General features: G+C 35.6%; 1 protein-coding gene and 1 non-coding gene across 9 annotated transcripts in view; both read right to left on the bottom strand.

Annotated features, from left to right (window-relative positions):
- LOC115072566 lies at positions 1-190 on the bottom strand. The gene has a single exon (XR_003851612.1). It is a non-coding gene; the product is annotated as a U2 spliceosomal RNA (small nuclear RNA).
- Positions 191-1,935: 1,745 nt separating this feature from the next.
- Pikfyve (phosphoinositide kinase, FYVE-type zinc finger containing) overlaps positions 1,936-15,350 on the bottom strand; it is a 90,323-nt gene continuing 76,908 nt past the window's right edge. For all 8 annotated transcript variants that reach the window (XM_029569904.1, XM_029569902.1, XM_029569905.1 and 5 more), the window contains 9 exons: positions 14,758-14,855; positions 12,610-12,774; positions 10,867-10,926; positions 10,080-10,256; positions 8,865-8,968; positions 7,990-8,118; positions 6,628-6,889; positions 6,164-6,238; positions 1,936-5,038 (listed from right to left, as the gene is read on the bottom strand). In XM_029569904.1, the coding sequence (XP_029425764.1) occupies positions 4,923-5,038; positions 6,164-6,238; positions 6,628-6,889; positions 7,990-8,118; positions 8,865-8,968; positions 10,080-10,256; positions 10,867-10,926; positions 12,610-12,774; positions 14,758-14,855 (1,186 nt within the window). In that variant the 3' untranslated portion in view covers positions 1,936-4,922. The remainder of the gene's footprint in view (positions 5,039-6,163; positions 6,239-6,627; positions 6,890-7,989; positions 8,119-8,864; positions 8,969-10,079; positions 10,257-10,866; positions 10,927-12,609; positions 12,775-14,757; positions 14,856-15,350) is intronic.

The following is a 15,350-nucleotide window of genomic DNA, read 5'->3' as shown; positions in this document are numbered from 1 at the left end:
GAAGGACGCACTATTCCCAGAAGCACTGCAATACCAGATCTATGTACAGAGTGAACAGAGCAAGCTCGCATTCCATCTCCTAGCTCCCAAATCCATTTAATAGATTGTGCTCAGATAGAGACCATATCAGATATTAAACTGGTAATAACAGATCCTATACTTGATCTTAGCCAAAAGGCTGAGAAGATTTTTAAAAATTGAATTCTTGTACCGATGAGATTATAAAATGATACAATCACTATGGAAAGCAATACAGAAACTCCTCAAAAGTTAAAAAAAATAGAATTTTATATGACCTAAAAATTTAACTTACAGATCCAAAAGAATTGAAAGTAGTCTTGAAAAGGTTCTGCCTAATCAGGTTCACTACTCATAACAGTCAAGAAGTAAACAATTCACATCATTTAGGTTATCCAAGGATGCAAGATATCTGTGTGTATACAGATACATATGTGCATATATACAAACACATATATGTATGCCATCCATGCATATGTACATAAGATATACAGATATGAGATTTATGAGAACTGAATCACATGATTATAACAGTCAAGAAGTCCCACAACATGCTGTCAGCAGGTGGAGAAGCAGGTTAGCTGTGCTGTATTTCAGATCAAGTCTGAAGAGCTAAGAACCAAGGAACCCCACCATCTCAAGAGTGAATTGGAAAGCCGGAGAACCAGGGAGGACACTAGTGTAACTCCTGGAGTATAAAGGCTCCAGAACCAAGAGCTGTAATGCCCAAGGGCCAGAGAAGATTGATGGGAGGAGGGGGAGAATGAGAATATTTGCCTTTCAGCCACCTTTTTGCTCTATTCTAGCCTATCCACACTTGTGAAGGGGACTTCTTTATTCAGTGTACAAAATGCTAAATTCTAGAAAACACACTCACTGACAAAGGTAGAAATAGTTACTATCTGGTACATTTAGCCTGGTCAAGTTGACACATAAAACTCATCATCATAAAATCTAAACCTGTTGAAGGATGAATGGATACACAAAAATATGGAATATAGAGACTGGAGTATCATTCGGCTATAAAATGGAGAAGAAAATCCAGTGACAGGTTATGACATAGATGAACCTTGAGGAATTATGTAAGTGAAATAAGACAGTCACAAAGTAACTCCATTCATATGCATTATCTTGGGTCATCAAATGCATTCAAATCAAATAGGTAGTTACCTGGGATTTGAGGGATAGAAAAATGCTTAATATCATTGAATTATAACTCAAAATTGGTTTAGATTTTTAATATATTTCTCACTATAATATATAATTACTAAAACAAAAATTTTTGATCTACTTAGGCATTAACCCAGGGATCTTAAGATTCCAAACCAAGATATTTTGGTTAATGGAGACCAGAGACCCACCATGCGTCTTCCCTGCCCTCCATTTCTTCCACTCTGCAAGCAAAGCAGAGTCAATAAGCCAGAGGTGCCCACCCTTGTGGTCTGTGACTGTTTCCCTGCACAGCCTTGCCACAACCCAGCCACCTCTGGGACACAGTAAGCATCAGCTTCTCTACCCAGCCAAGCTCAGCTTTGCCCTCATGAATCCTGGTAAAAGTGGGCCTCATGGCTTCAGCCCCACAACTGAACAGCAGGACCAGATGCAGCTTCAGGCAGTACAGAATTAGCCTCCAAGTTCAGGGAAGAAAGTAACAGCTGAACTACCCCCCTCCCTAGACACACACACACACACACACACGCTGTATATCCTGCATAGACAAAGGCTTCACTTCTTTTGGGTGTTCCAACAGGAAAACTAAAAATAGCAAGAATGGGACCATGCCCAGTACTGGCCAAGAGAAGGGACGAGAATGAGCAGAATCAGTGGAAGACAACCCTAGCAGGCCAGGGCCTTGTTTGGGCTGGAACTCCATCTCGTTTTGTTACTTTCCTCAAACAGACCCAAAACTCAGTAGAGTAAGTAAATTCCAGTTTATTTTAAGTCCCCTTTATTTACAGTACAAGCCTCTAAAAGTTTAGGGTAGTTATCTTTTAAATAACATGTCAATCATATAAAACAGCTGGAACCAAAGTAGAGAAATATATACATTATAATACATTAAGTACTTTCAATATTGAGTTTTTCATATTAAATTAGGAGGCTATTGTGGTTTACAATGTTATTTCTATAGTTTAAAATCCAACCTGTTAAAAGACATATATACATTTTTTTTACAAAATTGACAAAGCAGTATTAACAAAACTGTTCATTATAATTTTTTTTCTATAATACACTGTACCCCTATTACAAAAACAAACAAACAAAAAAAGGCATTGCACTAGACGGTTTTAATACTGCATCAGTCAGTATGTTAACACTTAGGAAGAATCAATGTCCTGATCAGATTGATTGCCAGACTCACTCACAGTTTTCACACTTTAAAGGAAGCTAACTTTCCACAGGCAGATTCCTTTCCTTAGCACTTTCACAGAAGCCCACTGCAAATGGCTAAAATGCCAAGAGGCTGATGGTCAACAAGGCATCGCACAAGCTAATGCCAATATGAGCAACCCCACTACTTACAATACTCAATAGAAGCAAAAGCTAGAAAACCAAAGTTTCTGTAGGAAACTTTTAAATCTATAAAGTGCTCAACAGACTACAAAAAGGCCTTACAATAGCTTATTTCTCTTGTTTTCCTTAGGCTAAGATATGAGAAAAAAAGTGAATCTTTTCTATTTTTTAAACAAATTTTGATGTTATCAAAAAGCTTCACATTTATGAATAAGATTTTTTACACAAAGCAAGATGTCAAAATTTTCTCATGTCGCTATCAATTATTTTGGGGATTCATATATATTCTAAAGAGGGATTTCTAAGCACGAGTTTTCTTCCTCATTTAGAACTTTCCAGTGTTACTATTCTCTAGGTTGTGAAAGGGACTTCAAGAGGAAAACTGATTGGACACACTGTACTTCAAGCACTGTATGTATACTGCCATGGCCTAAATAGAAGCAGCAAGGAGTCAGCTGTACTACTCATAACAAAGAGTTAAACTGTGTAGTCCCCTTTCATAAGGCAGCCCAGACATTAACTCTAAAAAGGACAGATGAATCTTTCACAGCAGTAACTTTTGCTTTGGAATGCTTAGCCACAAAAATACCAGAGGCAGCAGTACTTTAAAAACAAAATGACTTTTCAAGTCAGAGGCAGAAGACAGACATGCCACATTACTGTCAGGAGCTACTCCCATGGAGCATCCCCGCTACACACCGTGTACTGAAACTAAAAAGAAAACAGAGGCAGTCTGATCAAAGCTAGGGAGAGACCCCTTTCCAGTCCTTATGGGAAATGTACAGGATACATAACAAACAGCACTGGCATTTCTGATCCAACAGAGTCCTTTGTTTCTGATGCAAAAAAGTTCACAGTTTTTACCTCTGCACAACAGCTTTACTAGTCTTTAATATCAAAACTGAACTCCTTGGTGTTTGATGTACCTTCACAAGGCACAGGTGCAATTAAAGCAGGCAGGGCATAGGATCAGGCAGATAAGCCCATGTTCAACTTGTTAACAGTTCAAAATTAGTCATGCTTTTAACAGTCACCAAATACCAAACCACTGCCTTCTTTTGATAAAGCAAACTTGCCAAAATGCCCCTAGCTCGGGTGTATATTACATTCTCTGTAACTGAAAGCATCCAGCTTTTTTTCCTGAGAATATTAATGTGCTATTATAGAAAGTCTGAAAATGGATACTTAAAACTTGATTAATGTCCAAATATCCTTGTTACAGAGAGCAGCCAAGAGGAAATATTCTGGTATTCTGGGGTTTCAGTGGTTGTTCAAAATTCTGTACTTCTGGTCACTTTTAAAGGGATAAACAAAACTGCTAACTAGTAAACAAAAAGTTCCTTAACTATTGAATAATAACTATTGCTTAGCATTTCTCAATAGAACCGGCCAGTGTGTATAAAAACTGAAAAATGAGAATATCCACACTGAAAGCTTTTAATCTCATAGATACCACTTAGGCTGCTAGTTGTGTTGAAAAACACTTTGGCACTATAAAAACAATTTTTTTCTTCTCATCCATTTTCTTAGATTGTGTCTAATCTATTTTTTTTTTTTACCATAAAACATCCTTCATTCTTAATTTTTCATTTAGGGATTCAGTGATTGCAGATTCTTTTACTGCTTACTACGTTTCCCTAAAAATGAGAGAAAAGCTAGAATATGAACATATAAGTGCTGTTTGGCATATTCCACAAAAGTTTTAAACAAGCTGCTTAAAATGTTCTAAAAAAGATTTAAAGTTAATGGTTATAGATGCTTTTCACCCATAGAGAAAGCAGAATGTTAAAACATGAAGTGTACTTAAAAACAAGATAAGCTGCGAGGATAAAGAATATGGCAAGATTCCAATTTAATTCAAATTTCTCAATAAAGCAAGCACAAATCTGCTTAATTGGCCATTAATGGAATAAATCAAAATTTTTCTAAATGTTTCAGAAAGTATAATCACATACATTAAGTTACTACATATGAAAGACAAAACAAACCAAGCAGCTCTGCAAATACTTTCTCAGTAAAGAACATGTCAAATGTGATACCAGGGTAATCACAATCTATCAGACAGTGCCTCCTTCTTTAAGCAATTAAGTCAGTAGACAGACAACTCAGTTTTTTACCCTATCTACTTATCTCTAATTTTAGTCCTGTGAAAAGAACCTGTATTTAGCTTTATGCAATTTCCAATTTGCAGGTAGCTAATTTGCAAGTATCAAAAACAAAGTGCAAATCCATGGAGCTTTTACCCTGCAGTTATAGTCTAAAGAGTCACAAAACTGAAAGGTCTTTGTGTCCAGTGGTAAATGTGAGGAAGAAATGAAATAGGTCACATATTTTTGGCTCTTGCTCCAACCCCTTTCATCCACAGTCCATTTCAAATTCTGCGCTTGATTTCAACAATTCAGATCCAACCCTGTCCAGTGGTCTGGTACCATCAGGAAATACTTATCCATTGCTTCACAAAACCTAGTCCTATACAGCTCTGGAGAGACCACTGTTGGCATTTTACCTAAGGTAATGAAAGACAAAAAGGGGAAAAAAGATGTTATATGTCTATCTGAACCCCTCTCTCTTTCCGTGTGTGTGTGTGTGTGTGTGTGTGTGTGTGTGTGTGTGTGTGTCTAAGTAAAATGGATTGAGACACCGACTTAACCAACTATAAAGTATCATATGCCAGGGCACTCTAGAGAAGTCAGGGTTATCTGCTATGCCATCTGCCATGGGCAGGGTCTTTTTCAGAAACAAGTTCTTCCCTATACATGAGAGATATCTAAATTCACAAAGGAAGCCAGTAGTGCTTGGAGAATTAAGGAGAGAGCAAGTTTTAATTAGAGACAATCTGTTATTCAGAATTTCTAGCTTTTTTTTTTTTTTTTTTTTTTTTTTTTTTTTTAAAAAGGGTCTCCCTTTACCCCCACCTTCCCTGGAACCCACTGTGTAGACCAGGCTGGCCTTGAACTCACAGAGATCGGCCTGTCTCTGCCTCCCAAGTGCTGGGACTACAGGCATGCGCCACCACGTCCATCTCAGAATTTCTAGCTTTTTAAAAAAATAAAATAAAAACTTCTTACTTTAAAAAACTCTAGCATTTAAACCCAATAATCCCCCACTTATATACCTTCTCACTTTAGTCATTTTAGAAATGGCAAAATCAGTAACAACCCATTGGTTGGTTGGTTGGTGAGTGGGTTTTGGGGGATGGGGGTGTCTCTCACAACCCAAGCTAGACTTAAACTCCAGATCCTCCCACCTCAGCCTCCTCTCACCTCAGCCTCCTAAGTGGTAGGATTGTAGTGTATCACCATGCTGGGCTACCATATTTTTTAGAATTTTTTAAAATATGAGGCTGGAGACATGGCCCAGTGGTTAAGAGCAGTGGCTACTCTTGCAGAGGACCTGGGGTTTGGTTCTCAACACCTACATGGTGGCTAACAACTGTCTGTTAACTCCAGTTCCAGAGGATCTGATGCCCTCTTTTGACCTCCATGGGCATTGCATGACACAGGTGCACTTACATGCATGCAGGCAACACACACACATAAAATAAAAATAATAAAACATGAAATGAATAAATTAAAACCTTAAGGAATATATGAAAACAGTTTAAAATGTAAACAAAACAAAAATTGCTTACCTTGTCCTCCTAAAATTCCTGTTGACTTCACAACCATCTCGAGTTTTTTGTCCCATGTAAATGTTCGAATATAATCTAGGGATGCAAGAAAGAGGGCAACCTGAGCAGTAAAGTTGTGGTATAAACATAAGCCATGAGAGCAGTAATAATGATTACTACTATTTCTATGGTACCTTTACTGAGTGCTGTCAATATGCCAGGTGCTGCTCCAAGGGCTGTCCCCGCATTACTCTGGCTAATTCTCATAAAAGTGGCACAGGGCCTCCTTTTTAAGTGATTTTTAGAAAAATTTATACATTTTTGGAAATGAAGAAATTAAATAAACACCTATTTTTTAAATTACAAATGAAAGCTTATCAAAATATTCAATAAACTATATTACAGCACTAAGTCAATAGAACAGAATCTTTTAAATTGTACTCTAGTTCCAATCATGAGCTGTAAGGAAGGTGTTACAGACTTACCAATGATTCCAACTACCAGCTCATTGCTAGTATCATCTCGCCCAACTAGCAAAGAATAATCTATGATGAGGTGGCTAGAAAGGAAATGGGCATCACTATGGATGGAGGTTCTCAGAACAGATTTGGAATGGGAACGAATGTACAGAGGGTTGTCTCGAACCATCTTGAGAAGGTTTTCATCCAGCAGGACCACATCACAACTCTCTTTCCCAGTGTCAGTTTTTACATTTCGATTCCTAAGTGAGCCCTTCAAATCAAAAACCTAGCCAAAAAAAAAAAGTATTATTTATGTGTGAGCTGCCACAATAGCTAATTAATGTAGTTAAAAGGTAGAAAGGCTCCTTGTAGTCACTATCCTTACATATACTTTAAAAATTCATTTTAAAGTTAATCAACTCTTCTAATTATGTCAAGTGCACGGTAATATAATTTTATAATACATAAAACCCATAGCATATAATACATTAATTACATGGTGATATAATAGTAACATATAAAACAAAACTAAGACTAAGGCACTCAAGTATTAAAATGGTCCAGAAATTTAACCAACTTTAAAATACATTAACAAGTAACCCTGAAAGTATATCATTGGCTCATCTAACAGTATGAAAAACGAGTCTTGGGAAACTTTTAAAATGTTGATATCAAAATCATGTACTATTACTTATGGCAATGTACAAGCCAGAGCATAAATTTCAGACTATTTGGATGGTAGGATATGTAAAAGAACTTCATGACTAGGATCAGTACAGCCTGGAGTATATTCTATAGACCAGGGCTGGCCAGCTGGTCCCAGCTCATAATGATGTTATATAGAGCTAGTGCCAGAATGTAAGATCATTAAGCATACTGTGTAGTTCAGTTAGTTCTCACACAAAGACATTCTCAGTAGAGAAAGTACAGTGCTGAATTAATGCAAGCACAAGCTTCTTATCTCACAGTTCAGGACCAGCACTTTGAAAAGCACTGTTTAAAATCTAGACAAGGTGGCAAGTTAGTGCCGTAGGTAGCAATGTCAGTCTCATAAAATCTAGATAAACCTGAAATCTAAAAGCAGCTAAATAACTCTGACAAAGTACTTAATTTCTATAGGCCTTAGCTAATTCATTCTTAAAATGGTGGAAGAAGAGCACCCTTCTTAGTCCATGTGATTCTAGAATATTGGATATGTTACATTTGGGGATGGAGTTATACCAATTTTTCTCCATTCTTTCAACAAATCAAAATTTAGATTTACCTTATTAACCAAGGTTAAGTATTTACTATAAAATAAGATGTTACTCAGGTTTAGTACATTCAAGAACCAGAAGCACAAAGGGTCCTCATGGCTAAATTCTTCACAGAGACCAGTATCCTCACCTGTGCCATCTTTCTCCCATAGAAAAGGTTTTCCATGACAAGGAGATCTAACTTCTTCTCAGTGTTATTCTGAGAATTCTTATAACCAATTCGGTAAACTCCAAGAATTTTGGCCAAAGCTGTGGGCCTCTAATCAAGAAAATATAAAAGTAAACTATTATCAAAAAATTATTTATAATTCAATATATCTGATTATCCACATAATAAGCAAGCATGGTTCTCATGTAATATCAAGCAAGATTTTATACCGATGTAACCAGAAAGAGGACTTTCATATGCTTTGATGTCAAAAGTTACTACTCAATATAACAGTGCCAATAAAAATAGATCCTTAAATTTTCCAAAAGGATATACCTACCTAGTTGCTCAAATTCAGAAACTTTGTGACATGGAATTTCCCCTAATAATATGCAATAAACTGTAATTTAACAACTAAAAAACAAAGAAAGAAAAGAAATACCTCTGTAATTCCTTCAAAAAATATTCGTGGGGCAAGGTCCCAGCTCAGTGACAAGTGACAAATATGAGCTACTGGCTTCCTTGCTAAGGGAAGTATCTCCTCATTTCTCAAGATAGACTTCAAATTTTTGTCTCAACAAAATTATAAATTACTAAACGTACAGCTAATTTCATCCAGTTTCAAAATTTTATATTGACACGTGTATCTCAAAAGTTAATTGCTCAAGGTCATTTGGTTCCTCATTGGCAAAGCAAAAAAAAAAATCTAAAAATTCTACATTCTATGACACCTCAGTAGCACAGCAGAGATCTCAGTTATGCTGTGCTCATATCTTACCACAGAAAAGACTGCTATCAGAACAAACACTCAGGATATGAAACAATCCAGTAAACTGACCATGGAAGAAGACTTCTACCTTTTGTTGGACAGCATTCGTAATATAACTGAAGTAGTGTGGTGCAAAATCGAGGAAGGACTGGACTTCCAGACGTGGCATTTGCTTCAAAATGAATCTATCATCTAAAAGGCAGAAATTCTACATTTATTCATCATAATCTTCTGTAAAATGAAAATAAAATCATTCCAGAGAACCCAAATCATCTACTTAGTTTCTATTTTTTGGATATTTATTTTTTTTAAATGACGGTGAAAATTTTGATCAGAAGACAATTCTCAAGTAATTAAAGGGCTAGAAGGAATCCTGAGAATTTCTATATAAAAGAAGCCCTTCTCAAATCTAAATTCATAGCATGAATTCATTCATTCAACTTTTAGAACTCTCAAAGTTTTATAAACTTATGTTAACTTATGTTAATCTCATAAGTTTTTAATCAAGCAACAAATGTATATTTTCTTAAATATTCTGCTTTCAGTGGGTATACAGAATACAATGTTAAACACATAAGGTCATGCTATGCTATTAGATAAGTTTTTGTAGGCAGAGAATTTGGTCTATTTTCGGGTCTAGTGTTACCTTTCTCTCAACAGATACCTCAAATATATCTAGTGTTACCTTTCTCTCAACAGATCTGAGGCACCCAACTGAGTTTTCTAAAAACTGTTTATTATAGTTTGAATCTGAAATGTATCCCTTCCCCCACAGGCCCAAGCTTTCAAACTTGCTCAAACCTGGTGATGCTATTTGGAAGCTACAGAATATTTATTTAGGTGGGTCCCAGTGGATGGATGTAGTTAGAAAAAGGTTATAGGTTCTATCTAGCCCTTCTTCTGCATCCCTCTGCTTCTTGTTTGCCACCACATGAAGAGGGATCCACAACACACTCCCACCACCATCCTGTTCTGATCAAGCACATGGGACTAACCAATCAGGGAATCAAACATGAGCAAAAATAAATTTTCCTCCCTTAAGTCAGTTCTGTCCAGTATTTTGGTCACAGAGATATGAAAGTAACTAACACAGTTTCTATTTACATTTGGGAAACACAGAACTAGAAAGAGTTCTAAGAATTTGACCAAAGTCTGAATCTCATTACAGACACACATTTATAATCTTTTAAATATTTTATTACATCTTCTCAAGAACAGAAAGAAATGGGAGGTTTGTTTGCCTACAGATAATACCACAGTGTTTCATGAACAATCTCAAGGGAAATGAGTAAAAAAGACTTGCCTTCAGTGGCATAGAAGGCAGCTCCTGATTTGCCTCCTCGGGCCTGCCAGGGTGATGAATGGGAAAGGGAACGAATGAAATCTTCTTCACTGCTGCCTAGAATCACTTCACGCATCTTATGAAATTCTCCCGCATAGTATAGCCGACAGTAAAACTTGGCATTAGCATCGGAAAATTCTATAAACAAAAGTTTTTAAAAGAGGGTTTATAAAGCAAAAAATATCTCTTTTCCCCCTCTCAGTACCTAATGTAACCATTTAGGTTTCTCTTTCATAGTGAAGTAAAAACTCCACTTATCACAATTTTGTTAAAGTGATCTTCACAGGATTATGGAATATCATCTGATCACTCTTACAACTCTTCAAAGAAATCAAACACAAGACTCGGTTACTGTATTTTCATCACTGTTCTTTTTGTTTTGTTTTGTTTTTCAAGATAGGGTCTCACTGTGCAGCCCTCGCTGGCCTCAAAGAGACCTCAGAGAGATTCCCTCACCCTGCTTTCATCACTGTACTTTTACAGAAATTCTTAAATACCTTTTTTTATGAGTATATGGTACTGGAGACTGAACTCAAGAGCCTCATATATAAGTTAAATTATTATTTTAATTAAACAGAGAGGTTAAAGAGTACATATTTTATAAATTGAGTTATAGATTCAATAAACTTCATGCCAACAAACTTAACATTCTTTTTAAAATTCAGTGTATTTATTTTGAACTATGCTAGAGGTCTCAGCATTTTTCAGTTATAGTCCCTGTCCTCAAACAATGTTATTCTATACTTACGAAGTTCCACATGAGGATTTGTGAGCTGTTTCTTTTGTGTATCTCCTCCGTCTATCTCATCTAAAAGGGTTATTATCATTAGTAAAGCAAAGAATTAGTTTTAAGTCCATTTTGTCTTTTCTTTTTTCCCCTGATATAGCAACAAAAGGTAGCAAATCAATAATAGAAATATCCTAGTTAAGTCACTATAAAGCACACATTAAACAAGTTATGTAAATGATTATAATAAAAATGTATGTTATTTTCTGAAATTTCACTATTTCAGGGTAGATAATTTTTCTTACATTGAAGTGATTTCTGTGACAACAGCAGAGTAACTCAACTCTTATGCCAGAATCCCTCAGCTTCTTTATCCATGTTTTTAGAAATATTTGATTTTTATGTGTATATTACATGCATGTGTAAGTGCACCCATGTCATGCAATGCCTGTGAAGGTCAGAAAAGGGCATCATATCCCCTGGAATTGAAGTTATGGATGGTTGGTAGCCACCATGTAAGTGCTGAGAATTGAAACTTGGTCCTTTGCATGAGCAGCCAGTTCTCTTAACTGCTGAGCCACTGCTCTAGCCCCTCTTTTTCCATGTTTATGATCAAATTTCCCTAGGCACATACAGAAAAACATTCTAAAGTCTTAACAGAGTCAGACTTGTTTTTTGCTTTTTTTTTTTTTTTTTTTGTATTTGGCTCACGTTAAATTTGGAATACATCTTAATATCTAGAAGAACAAATCATCCTCTAAGTGTCACAGCTCAAAATCATTTGTTAAGCATCAAAGTCATATCTTAATCACTAACCAAAATTTTTTATTTCAGCTGCTGTTTTTCTGTTTTGTTTTGTTTGGCTTTGCTTTGTTTTGAGACAGAACTCTGACATATGACCCAGGCTGGTCATGGATTCACAATCCTCCTGCCTCAGCCTCCTATGTGCTAGAATTATGTGTGTACCACTAAGCCCAACTACAGTTCCTATTTTTTAAATTACTAGTTCATGATCTGAACTAGAGGTCACCAAACAATTTCTCTAAAGAATCAAATAAATATTTCATGTAGTTGAAGTGATTCAACTAACTACTGTAATGTGAAAGGTCTGGCCTTATTCCAGGGTCAGTTCTTGGAGGAATCCTCTGTGGAGAGTCAGGGGCAGAAGAAGATAGAGGCTTAACAGAAATAGACTGCACACAGAAAAAAAAAAAAAAAAAAAAACAAACAAACAAAAAACAGGACAGGTCAGCAGAGTTTGCCAAATTAATGTAAATCTTCACTTTGATATTTTAAAAGTAAAAAAAATTTAAAATATCAAAATGAAGGTTTACATTAATAGCCATAGCTTTGCAGGCACTGGAAGGGACATCTGGAGAAGATTTACATTAATAGTTACAGCCCTGCAGGCACTGGAGGGGACAACCTGGAGACAGCAGTACAGTGGTGAAGAAGTACATAGTGTTATGAATCATGTTTACATGTGTAATATCATTTAGCACCTAGTAAACCTTAGAAACATTGCTTTTGCCTCTTTATAGGAATGGATACTAAGACTTTCTGGTTCTAGCACAGAATAAGTAACAGCACTGACACTAAAACCAGGTGGATTCTATGGTGATGTTTCTGATTTATTACACTAAAGATGTAAAACAGAGGGAAAGCCCTGGCCTCGCAAAGAATTATCTACTTAAGCCTGTAAGAAATATACAAAGCGAAAGAAAATAAATTAAAGCTTACAATGAGCAAATATACTTAACATACCTTGTGGTTCAATACCTTGATTCTCTATCCCTTCCTTGCCGATCTGCCCAACCTGATAGTAAGCACTATCTGCACCACGTAAGGTTTCTCTCTTCTGAGAAGAGAGATCAGGGCTTTTTCCTGCTGTTCCTCTGAAGAAGGACAACATTCCAGAAGCTTTTTTGGCTTAAAAATAAGAAGCAACATATTAATTTGAGCACAGGTCACTGCAATTGGGAAACAAAGATTTTCAATCCTTTGTTAGTAGTAACCATTACATGAGGTTAGCAAATCTGAGTTATGAAGATACTTTTATTTGCACAGATTGCAATTCATATGCTGATGCCGCTATGAGTCATCAAGCAGTCTTATTATCAGAAATAAGAAGAATATTCAGCTACTTAAATGTCAAAATGTGAAAACTTCTCCAGAAAGCCTCTCAAAACTGTCATTGAAAAGCAGTCATAATATATTAAGCAACGTGAGTGAATTACAACTGAATTCTTATAATGTAATACAGTTAAGCTAACATACAACAATTTCATAAGCTAAAAGAATTCAATGTTAATGATAACATCTTTGTATATTTTGTATTCTGTACTTTAACATAGGAAAAACATTTTGTTCACAGCACCTTTCAAAAAATAAATACTGTGGGGGGTTGGAGAGATGGCCCAGTGGTTACAAGCACTGGCTGCTCTTGTATAGGACCTGCGTTCAGTTCCCAGCACTCACATGGTGGCTAATAACTGTCCATCTGGGGATCTGACAGCCTTTTCTGACCTCCATGGGCATTACATGACATGGTACACTTACATACACACAGGCGATTCACTCATACACATAAAATAAAAATAATATTTTTTAAAAAAACAAAAACTAAGTATCATAGCAAGAATTTACAAAATTCTTCCTCTTTCATTTTTAAGTTTTGAGTTTCATTCATTATTTTAATATGTATGATTTTAATAATGTATATTTATCATTTATAAAATTCATACAGTATCAATAGTGAGAGTGTCTGAGATCCACTCCTGCATGTGTCTTTGCTAACAGAACAGCAATTTTGTAGTGATTGCTCAATGTAGAGACTCAGCAAATGGACACACCAGGGTAGTACTGCTCTTACTTTCTAGCTCTCTTTTAGAGTTAGGGGTGGCTCTATGATTCAGTTTGACCTGTAAGACTGAAGGGAGCACACATAATGTACTTATAATAAAAGAGAACAGATACGTTTTATACCACACCCTTCTTTCTGCTTCAAATGCAAACAAAATTAAAATATCCTTGTCTATAAGGAAAACTTAAGAGAAACAAAGTATCGATCTATCATCATAACAATGCTGAGCACCTCAACCACCACCAGCAACGGTTTGTCTCCAGAAATGTTATTTTTTAAATTTTAATTATCATTTCTTAAGCCTTTATAGTCAGGTGAATTTTCTGTTACTTGCAGCCCAATGTATCACCAACTGACAAAGTGAACAAGACCCATGTTTGAACCCCAGCTCTACCACTATCTAACCTTGACCTCATTAGTTAATCTAAACCTCAGCTTCTTTCCTAAAAATATTGAAACACATAAATTGTTCTGTGGTTATGGTAGAATTTAAAGGAGAAAATCTATGAAAATTTATTTTCATCATGCCAATAATAATATAAAACTAAAAAAATGTATATGTTGTTATATTTCATAGATTATACATTTTAAGCTGAAAGCTTAAAGAAAAGCAGATTCTTTTTTTTGCACAAAGGATTTCAAAGAATTTCAAATTCAATAATTTGAACTTACATTTCAAGTAAGGCTTAAAGAAAAAAAGGAAAAGATCTATAAAAGAAGATATTCAAAATATTTACATGTTTATTTTTTAAAAGTAGTAAATTTTTAGCAAATGGCATTTCTTGATTGTGTTTTCTTCCATAAATCATAATCACAAACAGAGCACTTATAAAAAAGTGTGCATTTGGGGCCAGCGAGATGGCTCAATAGGTAAGAATATTGTCTCTAGGTCTGACGACCTGAGTTTGATCACCAGGACCCACAACACGGAAAGAGAGAACTAACTTCCACAAGTTGTTCTCTGGCTTCCTCCACAATTGTACTGAGGCTTGGGTGTGTTCACACAGACACAGACATGCACAAATAAACAAATTTGTTTAAAGTCTTACTTGGCTGAGGTTCTGCTTCTGCTATGCGGGTTGTCTGTCCTCCACTGATTTCAGGTAATCTAATAGGGCTGCTACTCTTTGGTCTGTTATCTAACGTACTAACATGAAAAACAACAGGAAAATTTGTTTGAAGTTATTCACATAGAATATAGCAAGTATTCTAATTCCTACATTAATCTATTCCTTACCGAACCCTGTTTACATTAACACAAATCTGATTTAAAATTTAGATAATCACAGGTTACAACACAGAAGAAAACAATTCTTGAAATATCGACTCAATTTTAGAGAGTAAAATGTTGTAACTAGAAAAACACATGGAAATGTTAAAAAAAAAATTTTATAAAACTTTTCCAAGTCTGTTAGAACTGTAAGTCAATTACAGAAAATACCAATTTCATTTTTCTCATTCTAGTCACAAAGATGATAATACAGATCAAATTTATCAGGTTAGTTAAATCAGAAAATTTCAGTAAAGATAAACCTATGCCAACTTCTATCCTCAATACTGAACATGCTAAGTCAACTGATTAAGTACTTATTTTCTAAATATTAGGATCTTTAGTACTATGGAAAATTCACACTTAAAATTA

The sequence above is a fragment of the Nannospalax galili genome, unplaced genomic scaffold (assembly GCF_000622305.1).
Source record: "Nannospalax galili isolate Female #2095 unplaced genomic scaffold, S.galili_v1.0 scaffold281, whole genome shotgun sequence".
NCBI classification, from domain to species: domain Eukaryota; kingdom Metazoa; phylum Chordata; class Mammalia; order Rodentia; family Spalacidae; genus Nannospalax; species Nannospalax galili.
This window is presented reverse-complemented; position numbering and strand designations above follow the sequence as displayed.